General features: G+C 51.8%; 2 protein-coding genes across 2 annotated transcripts; one reads left to right on the top strand and one right to left on the bottom strand.

The window, feature by feature from the left end:
- The first annotated feature begins 2741 nt into the window (after positions 1–2741).
- LOC136115696 (olfactory receptor 14A16-like) lies at positions 2742–3698 on the top strand. The gene has a single exon (XM_065861903.1). It carries the CDS (start codon positions 2742–2744, stop codon positions 3696–3698), a length of 957 nt encoding a protein of 318 aa, XP_065717975.1.
- Positions 3699–11098: 7400 nt separating this feature from the next.
- LOC136116299 (olfactory receptor 14A16-like) lies at positions 11099–12061 on the bottom strand. The gene has a single exon (XM_065862499.2). The coding sequence runs from the start codon at positions 12059–12061 to the stop codon at positions 11099–11101; it is 963 nt and encodes a 320-aa protein (XP_065718571.2).
- Positions 12062–22101: the final 10040 nt, after the last annotated feature.

Genomic DNA, 22101 nt, shown 5'->3' with positions numbered 1-22101 from the left:
TCCTTCTCCCCTTGGCTATGTCTGTTGTCTGCACCTCTGATGCCTGTGAGGAGACACCTTGTCCTTCCAGCACAGGGGCCTCATGGCCTCCTTGTCCCCAGCCAGGAACCTGGGAGGTGTGGGACCATAGTCCTGCCCTTGGCCTTGCACAGCCCCACATCACACTGTCCCAGGAAGGGCCCTCGAAAACACGTGAGGAACAGGATCTGCCTTCCCAGGGCTGGAGGTCAGGGCTTGGCCCTTTGGTTAATGAAACACATCCAGCTTTATTCAGCATCAGAGAGACCTTTACTTTGCTTTTCCTGATCTGTCATCATTGCCTCCAGTTTTCTGCTCTAATCAGACCCTAGGACAGTTTGTCAGTTGTGTCCCTCAGTGGGACTCTTTAACATTACAAGAAACTTTGCAGTTTTATTCTGATTTTGACTTCTTGTAGAAGTTTCCTTCAGTTTCCCCTCATGGTCTGAAGGTCCATGGACTCAGCACCAAAGCCACCAGAGGGGTCATTAAAGCGCCTTGGGCTGCTCCTGTGCTGCTGAGCTGGGCTGGGCTCCTGGGACAGAGGGAGCTCCTGGCAAGCGGCAGCGCTGCAGAGAGACAGCTCTGCCCAGGAGCAGCTCCTCTGCACACGCAGCAGGGCTGAGGGCTCTGCCTGGAGATGCTGATGGGAGAGCAGCCAGGCAGAGGGAGATTAAAGGCAATGTTGGGTGGTAGGTTGCTGAGGATTCAATGAGACAAATCACAGTGCTAACACGGTAAGTCTCTGGCTGTAGGACAATGCAGCTGCATTTCCTGGAGGGAGCCCCTTATCTGGTACATGCCACAATTTACAGGATCTGTCAGGTGTCTCTCACAGTATCTCTGTTGAGGAGAAGAACACACTCCAGAACAGGGCTACCCTGCTGCACTGTCAGAGGCACAGTGAATGACGACAACCTCTGCTGAGAGTGAGTGCAGGGGGAGCACCCAGGGTGCCCAGGGCTGTCCTGCAGAGCAGGGTCCCTGCAGCCCAGGGTTGTGCTGGGGCAGGGACTCTGCCGCCTGCCAGGGTCAGCGCTCTGCCTGCCCACGGAGATCCCCATGGTGCTGTGAGGAGAAGTGTGGGTGAAAGAGTGATCCCCACAATGACAGGGTCCTTGTGTTGTGGAGAGGCTGCTGTGCAGGTCAGGGCTGCTCACGGCTCCTGATGACCACCAGAATAGTTACAAGAGCTTTCAAGGAGAAAATCGAGACAAGGTGTCTTATAAAGTCAAGGACCTTCCCTGAGTCTTTGTTTTCAGTCTCCTACTCTTGGGGAACGGGTGGGGATAAAAGCAAAAGGAGATCCTAACGTAAAAGAGAAGTTTGAGAACTGCAACTGTGTGATCAGTAGGTCTTCCAGAGAATCATCTCATGCCTTCAGCCACTCCTCTGCCTATGCAGCAACAGCATCACCTTTGCTGGACACCTTAACCTTAATCTGACCTGTCCAGTTTTCCAACCTGCAAACAGGAAGATGCCCCCAGGCAGTGCCCTGTGAACAGGCAGGATCTGTAGGGCCAGGGGGAGGGCACAGAGGGTGGGATGGGGTCTGTGAGCACTGACAGGGAAGAGACATGGACAGGGAAACACCTCCCAGGGGGAGAATCTCCAGGCAGCAGGGAAATGATCAGAAATGAGAGGAAACTAAACCTGGCATTGTTATGGGAGGGAGAACAGAGAAAAGTCCCTGTGATCCCCTGCAGTGCAGATCCCTCCTGTGAGCAGCCCCCTGGCCTCCTCTCCCACCCAGCAAAGCCTCTGCCCTCAGGGTCGGGGGCTCCAAGGCATGGAGCAGCTCCTGTGCAGCCAGAGCTCCAGTTCCTCTGCAGAGCACAGGGGCTGAGAGCAGCTGCCCGGCAATGTTGGTGTCTGGGAGGTGGCTGCACAGCTGGGGAAGGGTGACGCTGTCTGAGTGCCCGGCTGCCTCTGCCCTGGCCTGTCTCACACCCACCCTCACCGCATTGTCCTTCTTGCTCCCCTGCTCTGGGTCACTGCTGTTGGGATCTTGTTCTTGCTGTCAGGCTCTCTGGGGATGGCAGTTTCAGCTGCAGAGTCACAGCCTGATCTTGTGGGTCCTTTCCTGCAGCTGTGTCCATGGGAACACGTGTCCCAGCTTTGCTCTGACCTGTGGGGTGTGGGCAATGCAGTCTGTGGACGTGGGGAATGAGCTGAGTCTCCCTTAATCAAATGTCATCATTAGGACACCTGGATATATTCTTCAGGTGTCTTTCCAATCTGTGAACTTCCCTCCAGGATGCACACCTGTCCTACAAAATCTTTGTCATTTCTAAAAGCCTCACAGAGAAGCGCAGAAATGCTGCAACAGAGAAAATTCTTTTGGGTTGGTGAAATGAGTAGTGTGTTTCCTGTACTAAATGTGGGGTGCTGAGACTTTAGGAAAGGGTGAGACATGTCATGGTGCCATCTGACAAAGCTGAACCCCAGGACTGGCCCCTGTCCCCCATTCCCATGCCCCCTGGTGCAGAGCAGGGCTGACTCCTCGGCAGCCAGCGGGCACAGGCCCTGCTCCTCGCGGCACCTCCAGCCAGCGCCACCCAGGGCTCAGCCATAGAATTGGAGGAAGATCTGGAAAAGGACATGGGGGTTTGGATCAGGGGGAGGGTGTATGAGAAATAGCTTTGATTTTGCTCAGAGAAGTCTCCCCTAACTTGTCACTTTCTTTTGCTCCTGTGGCAGTGTCACATGCTCATCAGCAGCAAATGTCCAATAGCAGCTCCGTCACCCAGTTCCTCCTTCTGCCATTCGCAGACACACGGGAGCTGCAGCTCTTGCACTTCTGGCTCTTCCTGGGCATCTACCTGACTGCCCTCCTGGGCAACGGTCTCATCATCACCACCATAGCCTGGCACCAGCACCTCCACACCCCCATGTACTTCTTCTTGCTCAACCTCGCCCTCCTCGACCTGGGCTGCATCTCTACCATTGTCCCCAAGTCCATGGCCAATTCCCTCTGGGACACCAGGGCCATTTCCTATGCAGGATGTGTTATCCAGGTCTTTCTCTTTATCTTTGCAATGTCAACAGAGTATTGTCTTCTCACCGTCATGTCCTACGACCGCTACGTTGCCATCTGCAAAGCCCTGCACTATGGGACCCTCCTGGGCAGCATAGCTTGTGTCCACATGGTAGCAGCTGCCTGGGCCAGTGGGTTTCTCTATTCTCTGCTGCACACAGCCAATACATTTTCACTGCCCCTGTGCAAGGGCAATGCCCTGGACCAGTTCTTCTGTGAAATCCCCCAGATCCTCAAACTCTCCTGCTCAGGCACCTTCCTAAGGGAAGCTGGGCTTCTTGTGGTTGGTGGTTGTTTATTTTTTATCTGTTTTATTTTTATTGTGCTGTCCTATGTGCAGATCTTCAGGGCTGTGTTGAGGATCCCCTCTGAGCATGGGCAGCACAAAACCTTTTCCACCTGCCTCCCTCACCTGGTCGTGGTTACTCTGTTTGCCAGCACCTCTTTTTTTGCCTATCTGAAGCCCCCCTCCATCTCCTTCCTGTCCTTGGACCTGGTGATGTCTGTTCTATACTCACTGATACCTCCAACATTGAACCCCCTCATTTACAGCCTGAGGAACAAGGAGGTCAAGGATGCCCTGAGGAAGCTAATCACTGGAGACGTTTCAAAAATAATAAAGTGTCCGTCACCCGCTCTCTAACCGGTAACAGCTTTAATGTAACTCATTAGAGTCCCAGATTCTGTGTTTGTGTATTGGTGGTATTTATTTTTTAATAAATCATGATATTTTTGTCATCCCCTTTCTAATTCATTGTCTGCTTTTCTTTTCAAACCCACTGGCTGTATAAATATGCAACTTGTTGCAGCCACAAGGTGGCAACAGCGACCTGGTTCAGGAACAGCACGACGGGCACCCCCAGGCCGCTCGGGTCATCAGCCCGCAGACACCAATGTGGTGGGCGGCAAATGGCGTTTATTGGCAGGTAACACAGCAATCTATATCTTGAGTTTACAACGTCACTTCCGTCTGCTTGGATCACACACCACACACTACTACCTATCAAGGGAGGGGCTACTGCCTTTCAGTACAGTGCGAGATCTTCCGGCCGCCAGACCCTACCTACCAACACCCCATCCACTGCTGGTTGTTCTCCAGATTCCTGTCTCCAGTCACAGAGGCTTGGGAGACAGCAATTTCTCAGAAGAAAGATTTCTCCTTTGAGAGTGCTGGTAGGAAGTGCATTTTGCTGAGTAACCGGACACAAACATATATTTTTCCTATATACTTACCAACACAATAAATACATTTTTTCCTTATGATCTTGTAGAAAGACGGATAACACAGATCTGTTGAGATCACTGTCAACACGGCCATCTAAAAAGAGAACAGTTCAATTAACCTGTTTATCCTTCTTCCCTCCGTCAGGCAAGAGTGGCCAAGAGCTTCCAGCAGGACTCACTGTGTGCCAAGGGTAAAAAGTGGCACTGACAGTCCATGGCAGTGGATTGTTTGGTGCCTTCGACGCTGTGCAAGACACAAGGATTATCTTTCTTAATGCTGTGGACTTTGGTAGGAGAGAAATCTAGAGAACATTTTAAAAAAACGGAGAGAATAACAGACCAAATGAATGATGTAGAGTGAAGGAAATATCTTCTTGTAACTCTACGTATCAAACATTCTTGGTGTTTTAATTCTGCTTTCTTTGTTTTGAATATTTTAAATACCAGTGTTTTCCGATGACATCAAAATGAGACTTTTCAGGACATGGAATAAGAGCAAAAGGAGAACTTCCGATCCTCCACTAGATTTGCCTTCTCAGCACTCTCTCTGTTACCTGTGCATCTGATCTCCCTCATCCTCCAGGTATTTCCTCCTGCCCTAACTAAACCGACCATGTCTGAAGTCCCGTTTCCAGCAGCTGATCTGCACACAAGCACTTGCCATTGCTCTCTGGGGTTCCCTTCCTCTTACTGTTTGATCACTCAGACACTTTTCCACAATCCAGTTGCTGCTTTCAGTTTCAAGGAGTTAGAAGTTTTCTTGTCTTTCAGTACTCTGTCTAATTCTGTCTTTAGCCAACTCTTTCATTGTGTTTATTTTATAATTACCTTCCTGTCTACAACATTTCTTGCACGGTTCTGCCTTGGAGAAGGTGAACCTCAGTGGTGGCAGTTTGTCCATGGTGTACAGTTGAGGATGTGTTTTCTTTTAATCATGACTCTCATCAGTTGTATTTTGTTTGTTCAAAGGTAAAGCAAAGTCCTGTTTGCTATGTGCAGCCAGGTCTCCAAGGAGAGCAGGTGGGAGCTGGTGCAAAGGAGCTGGCACATCCAGCTGCAGACTGCAGTGGAGAAGTCTGGTGTAAGGAAAAGGGGTGCAAGGCCCAGGGGGGCATGAGAGAAACAAGGGGGTTGGCGAGGTGAGGAGCAAGGTTGTGCACACGGTGTGAGACCTCAAGGGAAAGCTTCTCCAGCCAGTCCAGACCTGCTTAGGAGAGACCCTGGATCAACATCAGACAATGCTGCAGTCACCTCTTCTCCACACTGAAAAATACTAAACTATACCCTTTAACAACAAAAGGCATTTTTATTAGAAGGTTTTTGAAATATTTCTCCATAACTACACTAGGACACTTTCATAATTGGCAGTACAAGAGTAGAAGGAAATTACAAGAAGAGATATGGTTTGCTAGAGCTTTCTTCAGTGTAATGAGCCCCATGGTGCATTTGGTGCTGAGTCCTTGAACATTACTCAGGTGCTGAGAGGAGATTGCACAAACCTTTCCAGAAGTCAAAGCCAGAAGAAAACAGTACTAAGTACCTTGAAGTATTAATGAGTTCCACTGAGGACAAGTACCAGCAAAGCCTCCCCAGGGCCTCGTTAGAGCAGAGAATTGGAGGCCATGATGGCAGATAAACAAAGGGAAATGTGCAGGCAGCTGAGGTGCTGAGAAAAGCCTGGTTTTGTTAGGTGAAGCAGAGAGGCCAAGGCCTGACCCCCAGCCCCTGGGAAGGCAGATCCTGTCCCTCACACATTGCTCAGGGCTCTTCCTGGGCCAGGGGGATGTGGGCTGTGTGGTGCTGAGTGAAGGACAATGGTGTGACAGCTCCCAGCCTTCCTGGGGTGTGCAAGGAGGCCATGAGGTGCCCCAGTGCCTCAGGACAACGTCTCCTCACAGGCCTTGGTGGCAGAGGCGATGGCCATAGCCAAGGGGACAAAGACTTGGGTTCTCTTGGTGACATCCAGCCTTGCCAGTGCCCTTTGCCATCTCCACCACAGGTTGTCCTACACTGTCCCACAGCTGCTTCTGTTTCCCTGCAGGCTGTAGACACCCATCTCGCTTCCTCCCCTTGCTCTCACCCTGGTATTTCCATACGTTGACTGATGTGTCTGCACTCTCATGCTCTGTTCCTGGATACACAAGGACATGGACTGATCTCATGCTCCTTCTGGATGATTTCTTATGCTACAGCACTGCCCTTTGGGTGGCATTTCTTCCTCCTCATGTCCAGTCTCCACGTTCCAAGGTGTTCTGTGTGGCAGTGTTTCTCTTCTCTGCTGTAGAAAGGAGGACCCTGAAAACTACTGACCTGTCAGCCTCTTAGCTGTGCCTGGGAAGATCATGGCACAGATCCTCCTAGAAGCTGTGCTAAGGAACGAGGAATCGTGACTCAACCACTTCCCTGGGCAGCCTCTTCCACTGCTTCACAACCTTTTCCATGAGGAAATGTTTCCTAATATCAACTCTGAACCTTCTCTGACACAAGCTGAGGCCATTTCCTCTCATCCTGGCAGCTGCTACGCAGGAGAGACCAACACCCTCCATGCTACAACCTTTTTTCAGAGAATTGTAGAGAGCAAAATGGTCTCCTCTGAGCATCCTTTTTTTCCAGGATAAACACTCTCAGAACCCCCAACTTCTCCTCAGCTGACTTGTGTTCCAGACCCTCAACAGCCTTCTCCCCCTCCTCTGCACTCACTCCAGCACCTCAGGGTCTTTCCTATAGTGAGGGGCCCAAAACTGAACCAAGTATTCAAATTGTGGCCTCACCCACATCGGGTACAAGGGAATGATCGCTGTCCCGGTTCTGCCTGCTACACTATTCTTGATGCACACCAGGAGGCCATTGGCCTTTTTGGCCACCTGGGCACATGCTGGCTCATGTTCAGCTGCTGTTAATCAACACCCCCAGGTCTTTTTCCAACAAGCAGATTTCCAGCCACTCTTCCCCAAGCCTGCAGTGTTGCAGGGGGTTGTTATGACTCAAGTGCAGGACCTGACACTTGGCCTTGTTAAACTTCAGACAATTGGCATCAGCCTAATGAACCAGCGGCTCCAGATCCCTCTGTAGAGACTTAATACCCTCCAGCAGATCAACAATCTCACCCAAATTGCTGTCATCTGAAAACATATCCAGGGTGCACCCGACCCCCTCGTCCAGATCATTTGATGAAGAGATTAAACACAACTGGCACCAATACTGAGCCCTGCAGACACCACTTGTGACCGGCCACCAACTGGATTTGGCTCCATTCACCACAACTCTTTGGGCCAGGCCCTCCAGCCAGTTCTTTACCCATCGCAGATACACCATCCAGGCCAGGAGCTGCAGCTTCTCCAGGAGATGCTGTGGGATACGGTGTCAAAGGCTTTACTGCAGTCTAAGGACACAACACCCACAGCCTGTGTGGCGGATTCACTCCCCACCACAGACTTTCCCTTGTCTGCTCAGCCGGTCACCTTGTCATAGAAGGAGATCAGGCTGGTCAAGCAGGCCATGCCTTTCACAAAGCCACGCTGATTGGGCCCGATTGCTCGTCTGGTGTGTGTGACCTCACAGTCCTTTCCCAGCCATGTTCCTGCTGTTGGCCTGTCCCCTGCAGAGGCAGAAGTGACCTCACAGTGCCCTGCACAGCCATTGGCTTCCTACTGGACTATGAGCTCCTGAGACACAAGTGACCATATGGCATCGTACCCAGCCATCACCCTCCTTGTTGTCCAGTGTGTGAGCAGATCAAACTGAGCTGCTTTCATCAAATGTATCCAATAGATTTCCTATCAAGGGTTTGAGTGGAGAAACGTTCCTCAGAGGAGCTGCTGTATTTACTCTGGGCCATTTATACCTCTGCTTCTGCCTCATTTTTTTCTCTTTCCTCTGTCTATTCTGACTTGAAAGAGCTCTCCAGGGAAAAGATTCATGAAATCCTACAGTAACACACGCTGGAAGAGACCCCTGAACACCATCTCTGTCCCACTGCCCTTCATGGCACCCGAAGGAATAGCTGACAGCATTTGTGCTCGCTTGGGTTCATCTCACCACTGGGGTTCTGCCACTGGTCACTAAAGAGAAGAGATCAGTACCTTCTCTTCCTTCTCCCCTTGTGAGGAAGCTGTAGCCACCATGAGGTCTCCTTTTAGACTTTTGTTCAGCTCTGATGGTGAAAAACCCTTGGCTTGCTTTCTCAAGCACAAAGGAGAAGCCATGACCTCCAGAAAATGGGAAGAGGGATCCTGTCCTCACACACGGCTCAGGGCTCTTCCTGGGACCGTGGGATGTGGGTGTGCAAGGCCCAGGGAAGGACAACACTGGTACAACAACTTCCAGCTTCCACATGGGGCTGCAAGGAGGCAACGAGGCCCCAGTGCCATGAGGACAACATGGCTTCTCCCGGGCCTCAGTGGCAGAGACAACTGCCATGGCCAAGGGGACAGAGACCTGGGTTTTTTGGGTGCCTTCCAGCCTTGCCAGTGCCCTTTGCCAATGCCACCACAGACTGTTCTACACGGTCCTACCCCTGCCCCTCTTTCCCTGCAGGCTGCAGACACCCATCTCGCTTCCTCACCTTGTTCAAATTTGTCAAATATATTTCCTGCTAACACTGTGAGTGAAAAGCACTCCTCACTGGACCTGCTGTATTTATGTTAACACCTTCTGTATCTCCTCTTCTGCCTTTGTCTTTTTTTTTTTTTTTTTTTTTTTCCCTATTCCTCTACCTATTTTCTCTCCAGAAACCTCTTCAAGGCAAAAATTCTGTCAAATCACAGAATAACTCAGGTTTGCAGAGAGCCCTTGTCTCACTCATCCTCTTTCACTCTCCTGCTCAGAGCAGGGTGAACCAGGTGAGGTTGCTCAAGGCCTCCACTCAGGTTTGCATCATCCTCAACGGCACTGAAAGTTCACTCTGTTACATCATAGGAGGGGAGAATAAAGATGTTCAACAGCATTGGCCCAAGTGGTGGTCACTGAGAGATGACACCAGTAACTGGCTGCACAGAGGACTTTGTACCACTGGTGATATTGGGGCTTGATGGTTCAGCCAACTTCCCACTCAGCATCCACTTCTTGAGCCCCATCAGCACCACTCTGGCCAGAAGGAGACCATGGATGAGGCCTTGCAAATGCCCTGTCCACAACATGCCTTTCTTTCCCCTGTCCATTTGGGTTGAGCAGTTCCTTCCTTGTCCTTCACATTCCTGGAAATGGCTGCAGGAGGACGTGTCCCATCCCCTTCCCAGGAAAGGAGGTAGGGTGGTCAGCCTGTTATTATTCTAGTTCCTACTCGTGGTCTGCTTGAAGATGGGTTTGAGGTCTGCGTTTTCTAAGGACCCTGGATTATTCAGGTTTCTATGACACTTTTGAGAGCATAATCTCGAATCATGGGCAAGGGTGACGTAGCAGACAGGAGCACTTGCAATGAGCCTGTCCAAGGACACTGAGATGAATCTCACTGATACAGTGAGGTCTGTTCCTGGAGTCACACACAGAAATATCAGGGTTCTGTCAGGTGTTCACATCTGAGCTGGACTCCTGGACTCCTTATGCTCCCAGGGATGCTCAGAGACAGAGTCTGTCCGTTTTACACACAGAGGCAGGAGTCACCGTGTCCCTCTGGCCTCCTGTTGCCACTCACAAAGGATGGGAGACACGTTAGCACTGCACTGTGTCATTCTGCTTTTCACTCCTCTGAGATGTTCCATGACACGAGGAATGGTCACAGGGACCTCAGTTCAAGAAAACACAACCCAGTGCTTCATTCAGGTGATTTCCCATGGAGTGTTACTTCCAACATGAAGTGACCTCAATATCTTGTGTGTGCCACAGGCCTTCATGGAAACCCAAGGAATAGTTGATGGGGTTTGTGCTCACTCTTGTTCATGCCACCTCACGTACATGATGTTCTTGCTTGCATCTCATCTGTACAAAGCAAACATTCACTGCTGAACTATTCATTGAGTGTCCATCTATTTACAGAAGAACAACCACTGTGAATTGGAACAGGAGACCAGTTTTGGAAATGGTGGTTGTAAGGGGTCAGTCCATGATGATTGACCTGAGGCTCCTTCTGAGGGGTGTCCAGTGCACAGGGGCACAGCCCAGCCCCTGCTCTGTTGGTCCTGCAGGTTTCTGGCAGGAGGCCTGGCTGTGAGAGGACACTGCTGAGTGCCAACCCTGCACACACACACTGTTCAGATGTACAATCGTGTTTGCATCTGTGGGCCAGTTTCTTGGGCATATTTTTGAGAGAAGGTTTGGAAGAAGACCTAAACCTTCAGGCCCTGCCCATAGGAGATCACCTTTCTATCTGGAAAGGCTGTTGTGAGGTTAGTTCTGTGACACAAGTGCCCATTGCCTGTCCCTGCCTGCACTCACAGTACTGACACACAGCAGGACGGGGACCAGGCTGCCAGAGCACTCAAGCCTTCCACCAACACAAGGGATGAGAAGGAGAGTGTGGGAGTGAAACCAGAACAGCTCTGGAAGAACAAGAACTGATACTCCCTGGCAGTGCTTCCATGTGAGAGCTCTTTTCCCTTCCACCCATGCACACAGGAACTATCCCTGCAGCTCCAGAAAGGTCTTAGAGAAAGGATGTCAGCTAAAAAAATTTGGTGAAGGACCCTTTATTTTGCTTAAACACAGAGAAAACAATTCCACATTGACACAGCCACTCAGTGTGAAAAGGAGGTAGAGAATTACAAAGGGAATTAAAAAAAGTCATAATAACAAAACCACAACTAGAGACAGAAAATACTGCACACATGATGATCCTGCAAGGACTTAGATTACAACTCTTATATAGAAGAAGACAGAGACAGTTTATAGCTTCAGAAGAAATCCAGTCATCCGTTTCCACAGGGCATCCTTGAGCTCCTGGTTCCTCATGCTGTAGATGAGGGGGTTCACTGCTGGAGGAACCAAAGAGTACAGAACAGACACCAGCAGGTCCAGGGATGGGGAGAAGATGGAGGGGGGCTTCAGGTAGGCAAATATGCCAGTGCTGACAAACAGGGAGACCACGGCCAGGTGAGGGAGGCAGGTGGAAAAGGCTTTGTGCCGTCCCTGCTCAGAGGGGATCCTCAGCACGGCCCTGAAGATCTGCACGTAGGACACCACGATGAACACAAAACATCCCTCAAAAAAAAAAGCACCAAACATAAGAAGCCCAATTTCCCTGAGGTAGGATTGTGAGCAGGAGAGCTTGAGGATCTGGGGGATTTCACAGAAGAACTGGCCCAGGGCATTGCCCTTGCACAGGGGCAGTGAAAATGTATTGGCCGTGTGCAGCAGAGCATTGAGAAACCCAGTGGCCCAGGCAGCTGCTGCCATGTGGACACAAGCTCTGCTGCCCAGGAGGGTCCCGTAGTGCAGGGGTTTGCAGATGGCAACATAGCGGTCGTAGGACATGATGGTGAGAAGAGAAAATTCTGCTGAAGCACAGAAAAAATAAAAAAAGAGTTGGGCAGCACATCCTGTGTATGAAATTGTGCTGGTGTCCCGGAGGGAATTGTCCATTGATTTGGGGATAATGGTGGTGATGGAGCCCAGGTCGAGGAGGGCGAGGTTGAGCAGGAAGAAGTACATGGGGGTGTGGAGGTGCTGGTCCCAGGCTATGGTGGTGATGATGAGGCCGTTGCCCAGGAGGGCAGCCAGGTAGATGCCCAGTAAGAGCCAGAAGTGCAAGAGCTGCAGCTCCCGTGTGTCTGTGAACGCCAGGAGGAGGAACTGGGTGATGGAGCTTCTGTTGGACATTTGCTGCCTGTGAGCATGAGGACCTGTCATAGGAGGAAAAGATAGTGAAGGTTTAGATGAGACTCACAGACCCTCAAACCCTGTCACGCAAGGAGACACTTTTAGTTTTCAGGAGAACGTCCTGGCTGGAGCCCTCGTCGGTGCTTGATGAGTGTGCAATGAAGAGCAGGGTCTCTGCCCAGGGGCTCTTGAGCAGTCAGCCTGACCCTGTGTGATTGGGTGGGGCAGGTGCCAGTCCTGGGGTTCAGCTGTGTCAGCTGGAACCGCTCCTGGTGCAGAAGGGACTGTCAGCATCTGTACCCCCAGGCCTGAGAAACTGAGTTTAAGAGGTCTGGTGTTTCTACAGCTCCTTCTGCCCTCCCACCCTGGGAAGTGTTGTTGGGTGTCAGAAACCCTCAGCATTTCTGGTGCACTCAGGTTGACCAGAGCGAGTCCTGTGAGACCAGAGGATGCCTGTGGGTCAGTGCAGAGTGAGGGCAGCTGCTCTGTCCCTCTGTCTTGCTCCAGCTGCCCTGGGCTGGCACCTTTCTGAGATGGAGCCTGATCACACTCCCATGTTACCCTGAAAAGCCAGCAGACACTGCTGAGAGCAGCATCTCTGTGCTTTTCTATGGTGCTTTCATGCATACACAGATGCTGTGGGACAGGTCTGCATCATGAAGAGAAGCTCACAGCTTGGAACGAAAACCTCAATGGGACAGACAAGATGGCATTTGATTCAGGGAGACTCAGCTCATTCCCCAGCCCCACAGCCTGCATTGCCCACACACCACAGGTCAGAGCAAAGCTGGGACACGTGTTCCCATGGACACACCTGCAGGAAAGGACCCACAAGATCAGGCTGTGACTCTGCAGCTGAAACTGCCATCCCCAGAGAGCCTGAGAGCAAGAACAAGATCCCAACAGCAGCGACCCAGAGTAGGGGAGCAAGAAGGACAATGCGGTGAGGGTGGGTGTGAGAGAGGCCAGGGCAGAGGCAGCCGGGCACTCAGACAGCGTCACCCTTCCCCAGCTGTGCAGCCACCTCCCAGACACCAACATTGCCGGGCAGCTGCTCTCAGCCCCTGTGCTCTGCAGAGGAACTGGAGCTCTGGCTGCACAGGAGCTGCTTCCTGCCTTGGAGCCCCCAGCCCTGAGGGCAGAGGCTTTGCTGGGTGGGACAGGAGGCCAGGGGGCTGCTCACAGGAGGGATCTGCACTGCAGGGGATCACAGGGACTTTTCTCTGTTCTCCCTCCCATAACAATTCCGGGTTTAGTTTCCTCTCATTTCTGATCACTTCCCTGCTGCCTGGAGATTCTCCCCCTGGGAGGTGTTTCCCTGTCCATGTCTCTTCCCTGTCAGTGCTCACAGACCCCATCCCACCCTCTGTGCCCTCCCCCTGGCCCTACAGATCCTGCCTGTTCACAGGGCACTGCCTGGGGGCATCTTCCTGTTTGCAGGTTGGAAAACAGGACGGGTCAGATTAAGTGTAAGATGTCCAGGAAAAGTGATACTGTTGTTGCATAGGCAGAGTGGCTGAAGGCATGAGAGGATTCTCTGGAAGACCTACTGATCACAGAGTTGCAGTTCTCAAATATTTGTCATACATTAAGGACTCCTTTTGCATTTATCCCCACGCATTCCCCAAGCGGAGGAGACTGAAAACAAAGACTCAGGGATGTTCCTTGACTTTATAATACTCCTTGTATCAATTTTCTCCTTGAAACCTCTTGTAAATATTTCGGGGGTGATAAGGAGCTGTGAGCAGCCCTGACCCACACAGCACCCTCTCCACAGCAGAAGGACCCTGTCATTGTGGGGGTCACTCCTTCCACCCACACTTCTCCCCACAGCACCATGGGGATCTCCCCGGGCAGGCTGAGCACTGACCCTGGCAGGCGGCAGAGTCCCTGCCACAGCACAGCCCTGCTCTGGAGTGTGTTCTTCTCCTCAACAGAGATACTGTGACAGACACCTGACAGATCCTGTAAATTGTGGGATGTACCAGCTTAGGGTCACCCTCCAGGAAATGCAGCTGCATTGTCCTACAGCCAGAGACTTACCGTGTTAGACCTGTGATTTGTCTCATTGAATCCTCAGGAATCTACCACCCAACATTGCCTTTAATCTCTCTCTGCCTGGCTGCTCTCCCATCAGCATCTCCAGGCAGAGCCCTCAGCCCTGCTGCGTGTGCAGAGGAGCTGCTCCTGGGCAGAGCTGTCTCTCTGCAGCACTGCCGCTTGCCAGGAGCTCCCTCTGTCCCAGGAGCCCAGCCCAGCTCAGCAGCACAGGAGCAGCCCAAGGCACTTTAATGATGGCTTTGGTGCTGAGTCCATGAACCTCAGATCCTGAGGGCAAATTGAAGAAGTCAAACTCAGATTTAAACTTCAAAGTTTCTTGTAACGTTAATGAATCCCACTGAGGGACACAGCTGAGAAACCATCCCCAGGGCAGCTGGGACAGAAAACTTGAAGCAGAACAAAGGGTAAGCAAGTGAAAGGTGGTTCTGATGCTGAATAATCCTGAATGTGTTTCATTAACCAAAGGGCCAAGCCCTGACCCCCAGCCCTGGGAAGACAGATCCTGTCCCTCCCACGTTGCCCAGGGCCCTTCCTGGACAGTGTGATGTGGGGCTGTGCAAGGCCAAGGGCAGGACTATGGTCCCACACCTCCCAGGTTCCTGGCTGGGGACAAGGAGGCCATGAGGCCCCTGTGCTGGAAGGACAAGGTGTCTCCTCACAGGCATCAGAGGTGCAGACAACAGCCATAGCCAAGGGGAGAAGGAGCTCATGTCTGGTGGGGCTTTCAGCCTCTTTACATCCCTTGATCATCTCCACCACAGCCTGTCCTATGCTGTGGCATCCCCTGCACCTCTTTCCCTGCAGGCTGCAGACATCCCCCCTGCTGCCCCACCTTGCTCTTGTCTGAGCATCTTCCTTCCTTTGCTGAGATCTCTGCATCCTCCCCAGCTGTTCCTTGAAGCACAAAGCCTTGGGCTGATGCAGACTCCCTCTGCTGACCTGCTCCACCACAGCACTGCCCTTCCAGTCACATTCCTTGCTGCTCATGTCCAGCCTGGACCTCCCCAGCTGCACTTTGGGCCATTATTTCTTTCTCATGCTCTTTCCCGCTATGAAGAAAACCTCCAATATCTATGAAACCACCCTTCTAGCACTCTCAGGCTACTCCTGTACTGCTGCAGCCTCCCCAGCGCTGCTGGGCCAAAGCAGCCCAGGTCCCTCAGCATCCCACACCATGTGCACAAGGTGCTGAACCTGCCTTGGCAGAGCCCTGCACTCTCCAGTTCCTCCCTGCTTCTCCAAACTGGGAAGCCGCACACTGGCACACCCCCGTGTGTGTGGGGTCACACCAGTGCTGAACCGAATGGGATGAGAACTCCAGGTGTCTGGGTCCCCACGCTGCTCCTCATGCAACCCCATGTGCAGCTGCCTTGTTCATGGTGAGCGTGCCCCACGGGCTGGTGTGGGGACCTTGGAGTGCCCAGGCCCTTCTCCTCAGGGTCACTGCTCAGCGTGTCAGGTCCTGCTCTGTCCTGGTGCATGACGTTGTTTTCCTGCCCTGATAAAAAAATGGACACTTCATCTTGAGAAACTTCAGAAATCTGTAATGGTGGAACCCCAAATTTTCTCAAGGTCTGGACTCTCCATTTGCTGCAGCTGCAGCCCCTCCACTTAGGGGTCAGTATAAATACCATCTCCCAGAGATACTGTGGGGTCTTGGGGGTCTGATACTCATAATGCCTGGGGTCTGGAGTTTCTGAAGTTTCCCTTTGTGCAGTAGGAATGGGTGGAGCTCTGCCTGGGGACAGACAATATCAGCCTAAGGTTTTGTAAGCATGAGAGTGCAGAACAACGTGGGCAGTGTTGTGGTGCCTGGACATCAGCTACTGACTCACTGATCAGGTAGAAGAATTAGATGAGGCCTCCTTCAGACAAATGAAAGAAGCCTCCTGTTTCCAGGGCAGTGTCCTCATGGCAGACCTGAGATATCCCAATATCTGCAAGGCACCAGCCATCCAGGAGGGTTTGGAGCTCATTGACAACATCTTCCTGACACGGGTGACTGAGGGGTCAGTGGGGTGAGGTGCCCTGTGGGACTTCACACTTACAAACCACAAAGAGTTGGTCAGGATGGAACAGTCAGGGATGGGAAAGTGGAGCTGAGGCTCCTGGGAGATGATCACAAGGCCAAGAGCAGGATTTCAGGAGAGCAAGCTTTGGCCTGCTGAGGGACCTGCTTGGGTCCTATGGGATATGACCTTGGTGTCTGCAGTGCTTCTCTCTCACATCTCCTCCCTCCTCTCTCCCACCTGCTGTTGTGCAGCGTTTTTCACCCTTTCTCAAATACAATATCCCAGAGGTGCTGCCGGCATCACTGAGTGGCTCAGATTTGGAAGGAGTGGGTCCATCTTGGAGCGTCTGAAATCAGCTCTGTCTGATGTTGGTCAGACTCCTGTTGTCTTCTCAGAGAGGTGACAACTGTATCACAGCCACGCTCACCCCAGTTCCAGGACTTTGCCATGTAAACCCGGTACAGGGTGACAGTGCGTTGTGTGTTACAAACTACTATCAGCTGTTCTGGAAATGAGGTCTTTGGGAGGGTGACAGAAATATAAGATATTTGCATTTATTACTATTTATTATGGAAATGCTCACTGTTTGGCTACAGTTCAGAAATCTCTGAAATCATCCACACCAGACTTTAAGACTTTTGGAGAGTGCTGCACAGAGCCTTGGCTTGTAAGAGCATTTTGGATGTTAATGAGCCCTCTGCTGCCATGATCCTGAACTGCAGCTACTGAAAGATTGAACAAACCTCTAACGAAGTAAAAGATGGAACCCAACCCCATGTTCTGAGGGTGTTTGGGAGCCCAGGGAGGGCCATCACTGACACAAGCAGTCCCTGTCCCTGGAGGCTGGACAAGGAGAAGCCTGGAGACAATGGTCAGAGGTGGTAAAGGTGATGTGGAGGTGGCTCTGGTGCCATGTCAGCCCTTCCTGTTTGTTCATCATCAGAATGGCCAAGTCCTCACCCCAGGACCAGACAAAGGAGACCCTTTCACTCTTACATTTCTCAGGCTCTGCCTGTGGTCACTGGGAGGGTATTTGTGTTTTGGGCGTGGGTTTGGTGCCAAGTGCTCTTGCTTTAACCACAAGGCTCTGGTTTTCTGAGGACTTGGCAAGGCCTATGACGTCCCCCAAACCCATTCAGCTTCTTTCACAAACCTGGCAATGGTCACCAATCACCTGAGCTGTCCAAGTCCCAAACTTGCTCGACTCCTCAATTTGGATCCATGCCCTAGCACTGAAATGCACACGTTCCTTCTGCTGCTGCCCTAAAATAAAAAGAAAAATTAGTCTATTCCACATTAGCATGACCAGCCCATGGTCTTGAGGTCTTCTTCTTTAACACAGTTACTGCTACACGTAGACCACTCTCTTCCTGCACTCCCATGTGTCTCACAAACCTTTCACTCTTGTCCACCAGTAATGGGCCAACACTCCAAGATGTTGGTGCTTCCTCCAGGCTCATGGATGATTCCTGAGGTCCATCCAAGTGTGGGCAGTGTAAGAGAGGAGCAGAGCAGGGTCAGCTCATGGGTCGTGACTGAGCACAAACACCCCAGCAGCAGCCATTCCCCACCTCCCAGGCACAGCCATGCCCACAGCATGCAAATGGCACTGTTATATATGACTAGTCCAAGAGAAGCATACCTTCCTTCCTTATATAACTCCCCCAAAATCTTCCTCCTATTCCCCCTCCACTCGCAGACATCAACCACATTCCACTTGTGGCTCAGACATGGCTGTAAGGATTTGCTGAAGTCATCAGCCATCACCCTTTTCTACCCCCCATCCCCTGACGCTCTCCCACACCACACATGGCCGGTCACTGCTGCTCAGGGCCTCCCGCTCTTCAGAAGAGGCCTCGAGATTCTTGCCTGGTGCTTGTTATAATCTTCCTCATTACCTCCAGATCTCACGGTGAGATTTCTTGTTCATGACAGGACCTTTGTAACCAACTCTTATGAAGCTGTTGTCTTTCTGTGATCATCTGTGCAGAAGGAGCGATCACAGAAAAGCACCAAATATGTCAAATCTGATACCAAGTGAAATGCAATAAAACCTTGTTGAGTCACCCCCGTAGCTGTGTCTTTCCAGCAAGGAGTTTCTCCTGAGAAAGGGATCCAACCCCTGCCACTCTCTGCAGAGGCACATGAGCAGTGTCCATGCACCTGGGGACACAAAGGGTGACTTTTGCAAGACCACCCTTTGTCTGAACCACTTAGATATGTACCTATGGATGGGGTATCAAGCCTTATAGTGCAGCAGAGACTGGAGCTCTGAGCTCCCTTCATCTGCTCTGTGTGACACATGTAAAATGGAACTACCCCAGTCAAAAAGTTGGTTTTGATTCTCTTCAAAACATGAAGCACCACATGGGTCAGGAAACAAGCCAGGATACCCAACCAGGACTCACATGCTCTGCACTTAGAGTTCAAGTGTTCCTGGGACTGTCAGCAGGCAAGTCGTTCTGATATCTGGGTTCAAGGAGCTGGTCAAGAGCCTCATCTCCATTTCTGTAACAGTGGCTTTGCTGCCTGGCTATGTGCAGACTCCTTACATGGATACTGACACCTCTGAGTAACAACCTGCTCTGAAAGGATGAACAAGGTGGGAAGTTCTTTCCAGAAGGGTATTAGGACAGCATAAATGAAGACCCTGGGTTGGGGCAAATGAAAAGGGATGCAAAAGTTGTGGTCAGGACTGTTTGGGGACATGTGTAAAGCAGCCCGGCACCTCATATGAATTATTCTTGTAGTCAAAGAGAACCTGAGAGACTTGTCTAATTTCAGAACATGACGGGGAAGGAAGGACAGTGTCATTCAGGCTCAAAAGGACCTCAGGAGGTGTCTTGATCAACCTCCTGCTCAAAGCAGGGTCAGACCAGATTACTCAGGGCTTGATCCAAACACATCTTGGTCACTTTCTGGGACAGAGTGAGTGCGCACTCCTGGGAAACAGCTTCCAGTGCTTGACTGTCCTCGTGATTGGAAAGTTTCTCCCTTTATACAGCACTTTCCAAGCCCAGCCATCAAGATGGTTTTCACCCATCTACTTACACACTGACACAGACCATGATATTGTGGGGGATGACGCTGAATGCCTTGCTGACTTCCAGGTAACGGACCATCACTGCTCTGCTCACATCCAAAACCCTGTCCTTTCTTCACAGAAAGCAAAGAGGATGGACAGGCAGAACCTGCCCTGGGTAAACCCCGTCACCTTCTCTTCCAGACACCCAGAAATGGGGTCCCAGTGGACATGTTCTGGGGCACAGCCCTTAGTTCCCCTGCTCACCCATTGGCCATTTTGAAAAGTGCACACACTGTGTGAGAGCTGCCAGTGGTCAGGGAGTCCCCCCAGTCTCCATGAGCTTTCCAAGATGGTGGAGAGTGGCCTCCCTGTGACACCGTCCTGCTGTCTCAGCTCCTGGGATGCTGCCCCTGCTGTCCCATAGACTAGAAAGGATTGTGTTACTTCCAGTGACCCCTGATTTGATCCCCATCCACTCCTGGTTGTTCTCCTCCAGATTACTGTCTCAAGTCACAGAGGCCTGGGAGAACTTACTGGTGAAGATGGAGGACAAGAGACACCGAGAATATAACTTCTTTCCCTGATAAAATTCATCAGTGGCCACACAGTGTATTTCTTTCTCCTTTAAGTGTTCCTGAAGCAGTAACAGCTTATTATGGGGCCCTTGAATTGCCTTAGATGTCTAGACTGAGTTTTGATCTGGCCTGTTGCTGTGCTTGGAGGCTGCTGTCCTTGCAGACCAGATGAACCCACTTCTGCCACCCTGCCTGGCAGTTCATTCCACCCGTGTCACAGCTCTGTCTGCAGCACTGACAGCTCCAGCTCCCCCAGTCAGGTCCCTGGCTGAGGCCATTGCCTCACATCTGGGCTGAACCACCCCAGCTGTTGCACCATCCCAGCTCTGACCTGCCACAAGAAACCTGGTACCAAGTGTCCAAGAGCCCATGTGTGCAAAGGCTTTGCTTCAGAGCACAGACATGAGATGGCCAAAGATTGATGAATGTCTCTCTAGACCTGGGAGTATAAAACCAGAACAAAATGCCTACATTCCTTCAACTGAAGATATTCCTCCCTCAGCTTGGAGAAATCAAATCATTTGCTGTAACATTCCTGGTGTCCTGTCTACTGATGAGAAAATAAAGGATGATTCTCATACCAATTTATTGTTTAATACAAAGAACACAATGCTGGAAAGAAGTGTTGCTGCAGAGGACAGAGAATCAACATCACTGATTACTTGAGGTTGTTTGAAAGGATGTGTCCCTGGAGACCCAGGGACACCTGGAGGGAGCCCAGAGGGGACAGAGGAAGGGACATCATGGGCTGCTCCTGTGCTGCTGAGCTGGGCTGGGCTCCTGGGACACAGGGAGCTCCTGGCAAGCGGCAGCGCTGCAGAGAGACAGCTCTGCCCAGGAGCAGCTCCTCTGCACACACAGCAGGGCTGAGGGCTCTGCCTGCAGCACCAGGCTCAGAGGACCCAGAGAGAGGGAAATGCAGTCCGGGGTGGGAGGATGCTGAGGGATCACTGGAAATGAAATCTTCTAGGATATTAAGCATGTGGCTGCAGAGCATTGCATCTGCAAATTTTGGCAGGATCTCAGAAAGCTGTCACATCGCAGAGCCTGCGAGAGATGTAAGTACAACTCTCAGAGGTTCTCTGATGCAGAAGAGAGGATGTGCTGCAGAGCAGGGGTTGCCTTCTGCACTGTCAGAGTGACAAGACGTGAATGCTGCGTTCTCCCAAGGGTGGCTGTGGGGTGTAAATGTAAATGTGCAGGCAGGGGTGTCCAGGACTGTCCTGCAGAGCAGGGTCCCTGCACCCCAGGGCTGTGCTGGGGCAGGGACTCTGCCACCTGCCAGGGTCAGCGCTCAGCCTGCCCGGGGAGACCCCAGCAACACTGAAGGGAGAAGCTGTCTCATGGAGGAGCAAACCCTGTGGGGCAGGAAATGTGTTTCTCCTGTGGAGAGGGTGCTGTGTGGGTCAGGGCTGCTCACAGCTCCAGATCACCCCCAGCATTTTTTGAATGGGATGCCTCAAGGACAAGATCAGTGCAAGGATTACCAGACAGATAAGGAGCTTTCCTGAGCCTGTCTTTTCAGTTTCCTATCCCAAGGGGTGGGGGGTGCAGGAAAGGATAAAAAGAAAATGAGCTCTCATGCTTAAACAAGTCACTGAGACTCCTGAACTGCAACTCTGAGTGATCAGTACATCTGCCAGAAGGCTCCTAACATCCCTTCACCACCCCTCTGCCAGCACCTGCATCACCTTTGCTGGACTCATCAGCCTAGTCTGACCTGTCCTGTTTTCCAGCCTGCAAACAGGAAGATGCCCCCAGGCAGTGCCCTGGGAACAGGCAGGATCTGCAGGGCCAGGGGGAGGGCACAGAGGGTGGGATGGGGTCTGTGAGCACTGACAGGGAAGAGACATGGACAGGGAAACACCTCCCAGGGGGAGAATCTCCAGGCAGCAGGGAAATGATCAGAGATGAGGGGAAACTAAACCCGGAATTGTTATGGGAGGGAGAACAGAGAAAAGTCCCTGTGATCCCCTGCAGTGCAGATCCCTCCTGTGAGCAGCCCCCTGGCCTCCTCTCCCACCCAGCAAAGCCTCTGCCCTCAGGGCCGGGGGCTCCAAGGCATGGAACAGCTCCTGTGCAGCCAGAGCTCCAGTTCCTCTGCAGAGCACAGGGGCTGAGAGCAGCTGCCCGGCAATGTTGGTGTCTGGGAGGTGGCTGCACAGCTGGGGAAGGGTGACGCTGTCTGAGTGCCCGGCTGCCTCTGCCCTGGCCTCTCTCACACCCACCCTCACCACATTGTCCTTCTTGCTCCCCTGCTCTGGGTCACTGCTGTTGGGATCTTGTTCTTGCTCTCAGGCTCTCTGGGGATGGCAGTTTCAGCTGCAGAGTCACAGCCTGATCTTGTGGGTCCTTTCCTGCAGGTGTGCCCATGGGAACACGTGTCCCAGCTTTGCT

Source organism: Patagioenas fasciata, chromosome W, assembly GCF_037038585.1.
Source record: "Patagioenas fasciata isolate bPatFas1 chromosome W, bPatFas1.hap1, whole genome shotgun sequence".
NCBI classification, from domain to species: Eukaryota; Metazoa; Chordata; class Aves; order Columbiformes; family Columbidae; genus Patagioenas; species Patagioenas fasciata.
Note: the sequence above shows the minus strand (reverse complement) of the source record. Positions and strands in the feature narration are given on the sequence as shown.

Excerpts from the sequence above, each read along its gene's own strand:
- LOC136115696 (XM_065861903.1), top strand. The coding sequence starts at position 2,742 with ATGTCCAATAGCAGCTCCGTCACCCAGTTCCTCCTTCTGCCATTCGCA.
- LOC136116299 (XM_065862499.2), bottom strand. The coding sequence starts at position 12,061 with ATGACAGGTCCTCATGCTCACAGGCAGCAAATGTCCAACAGAAGCTCC.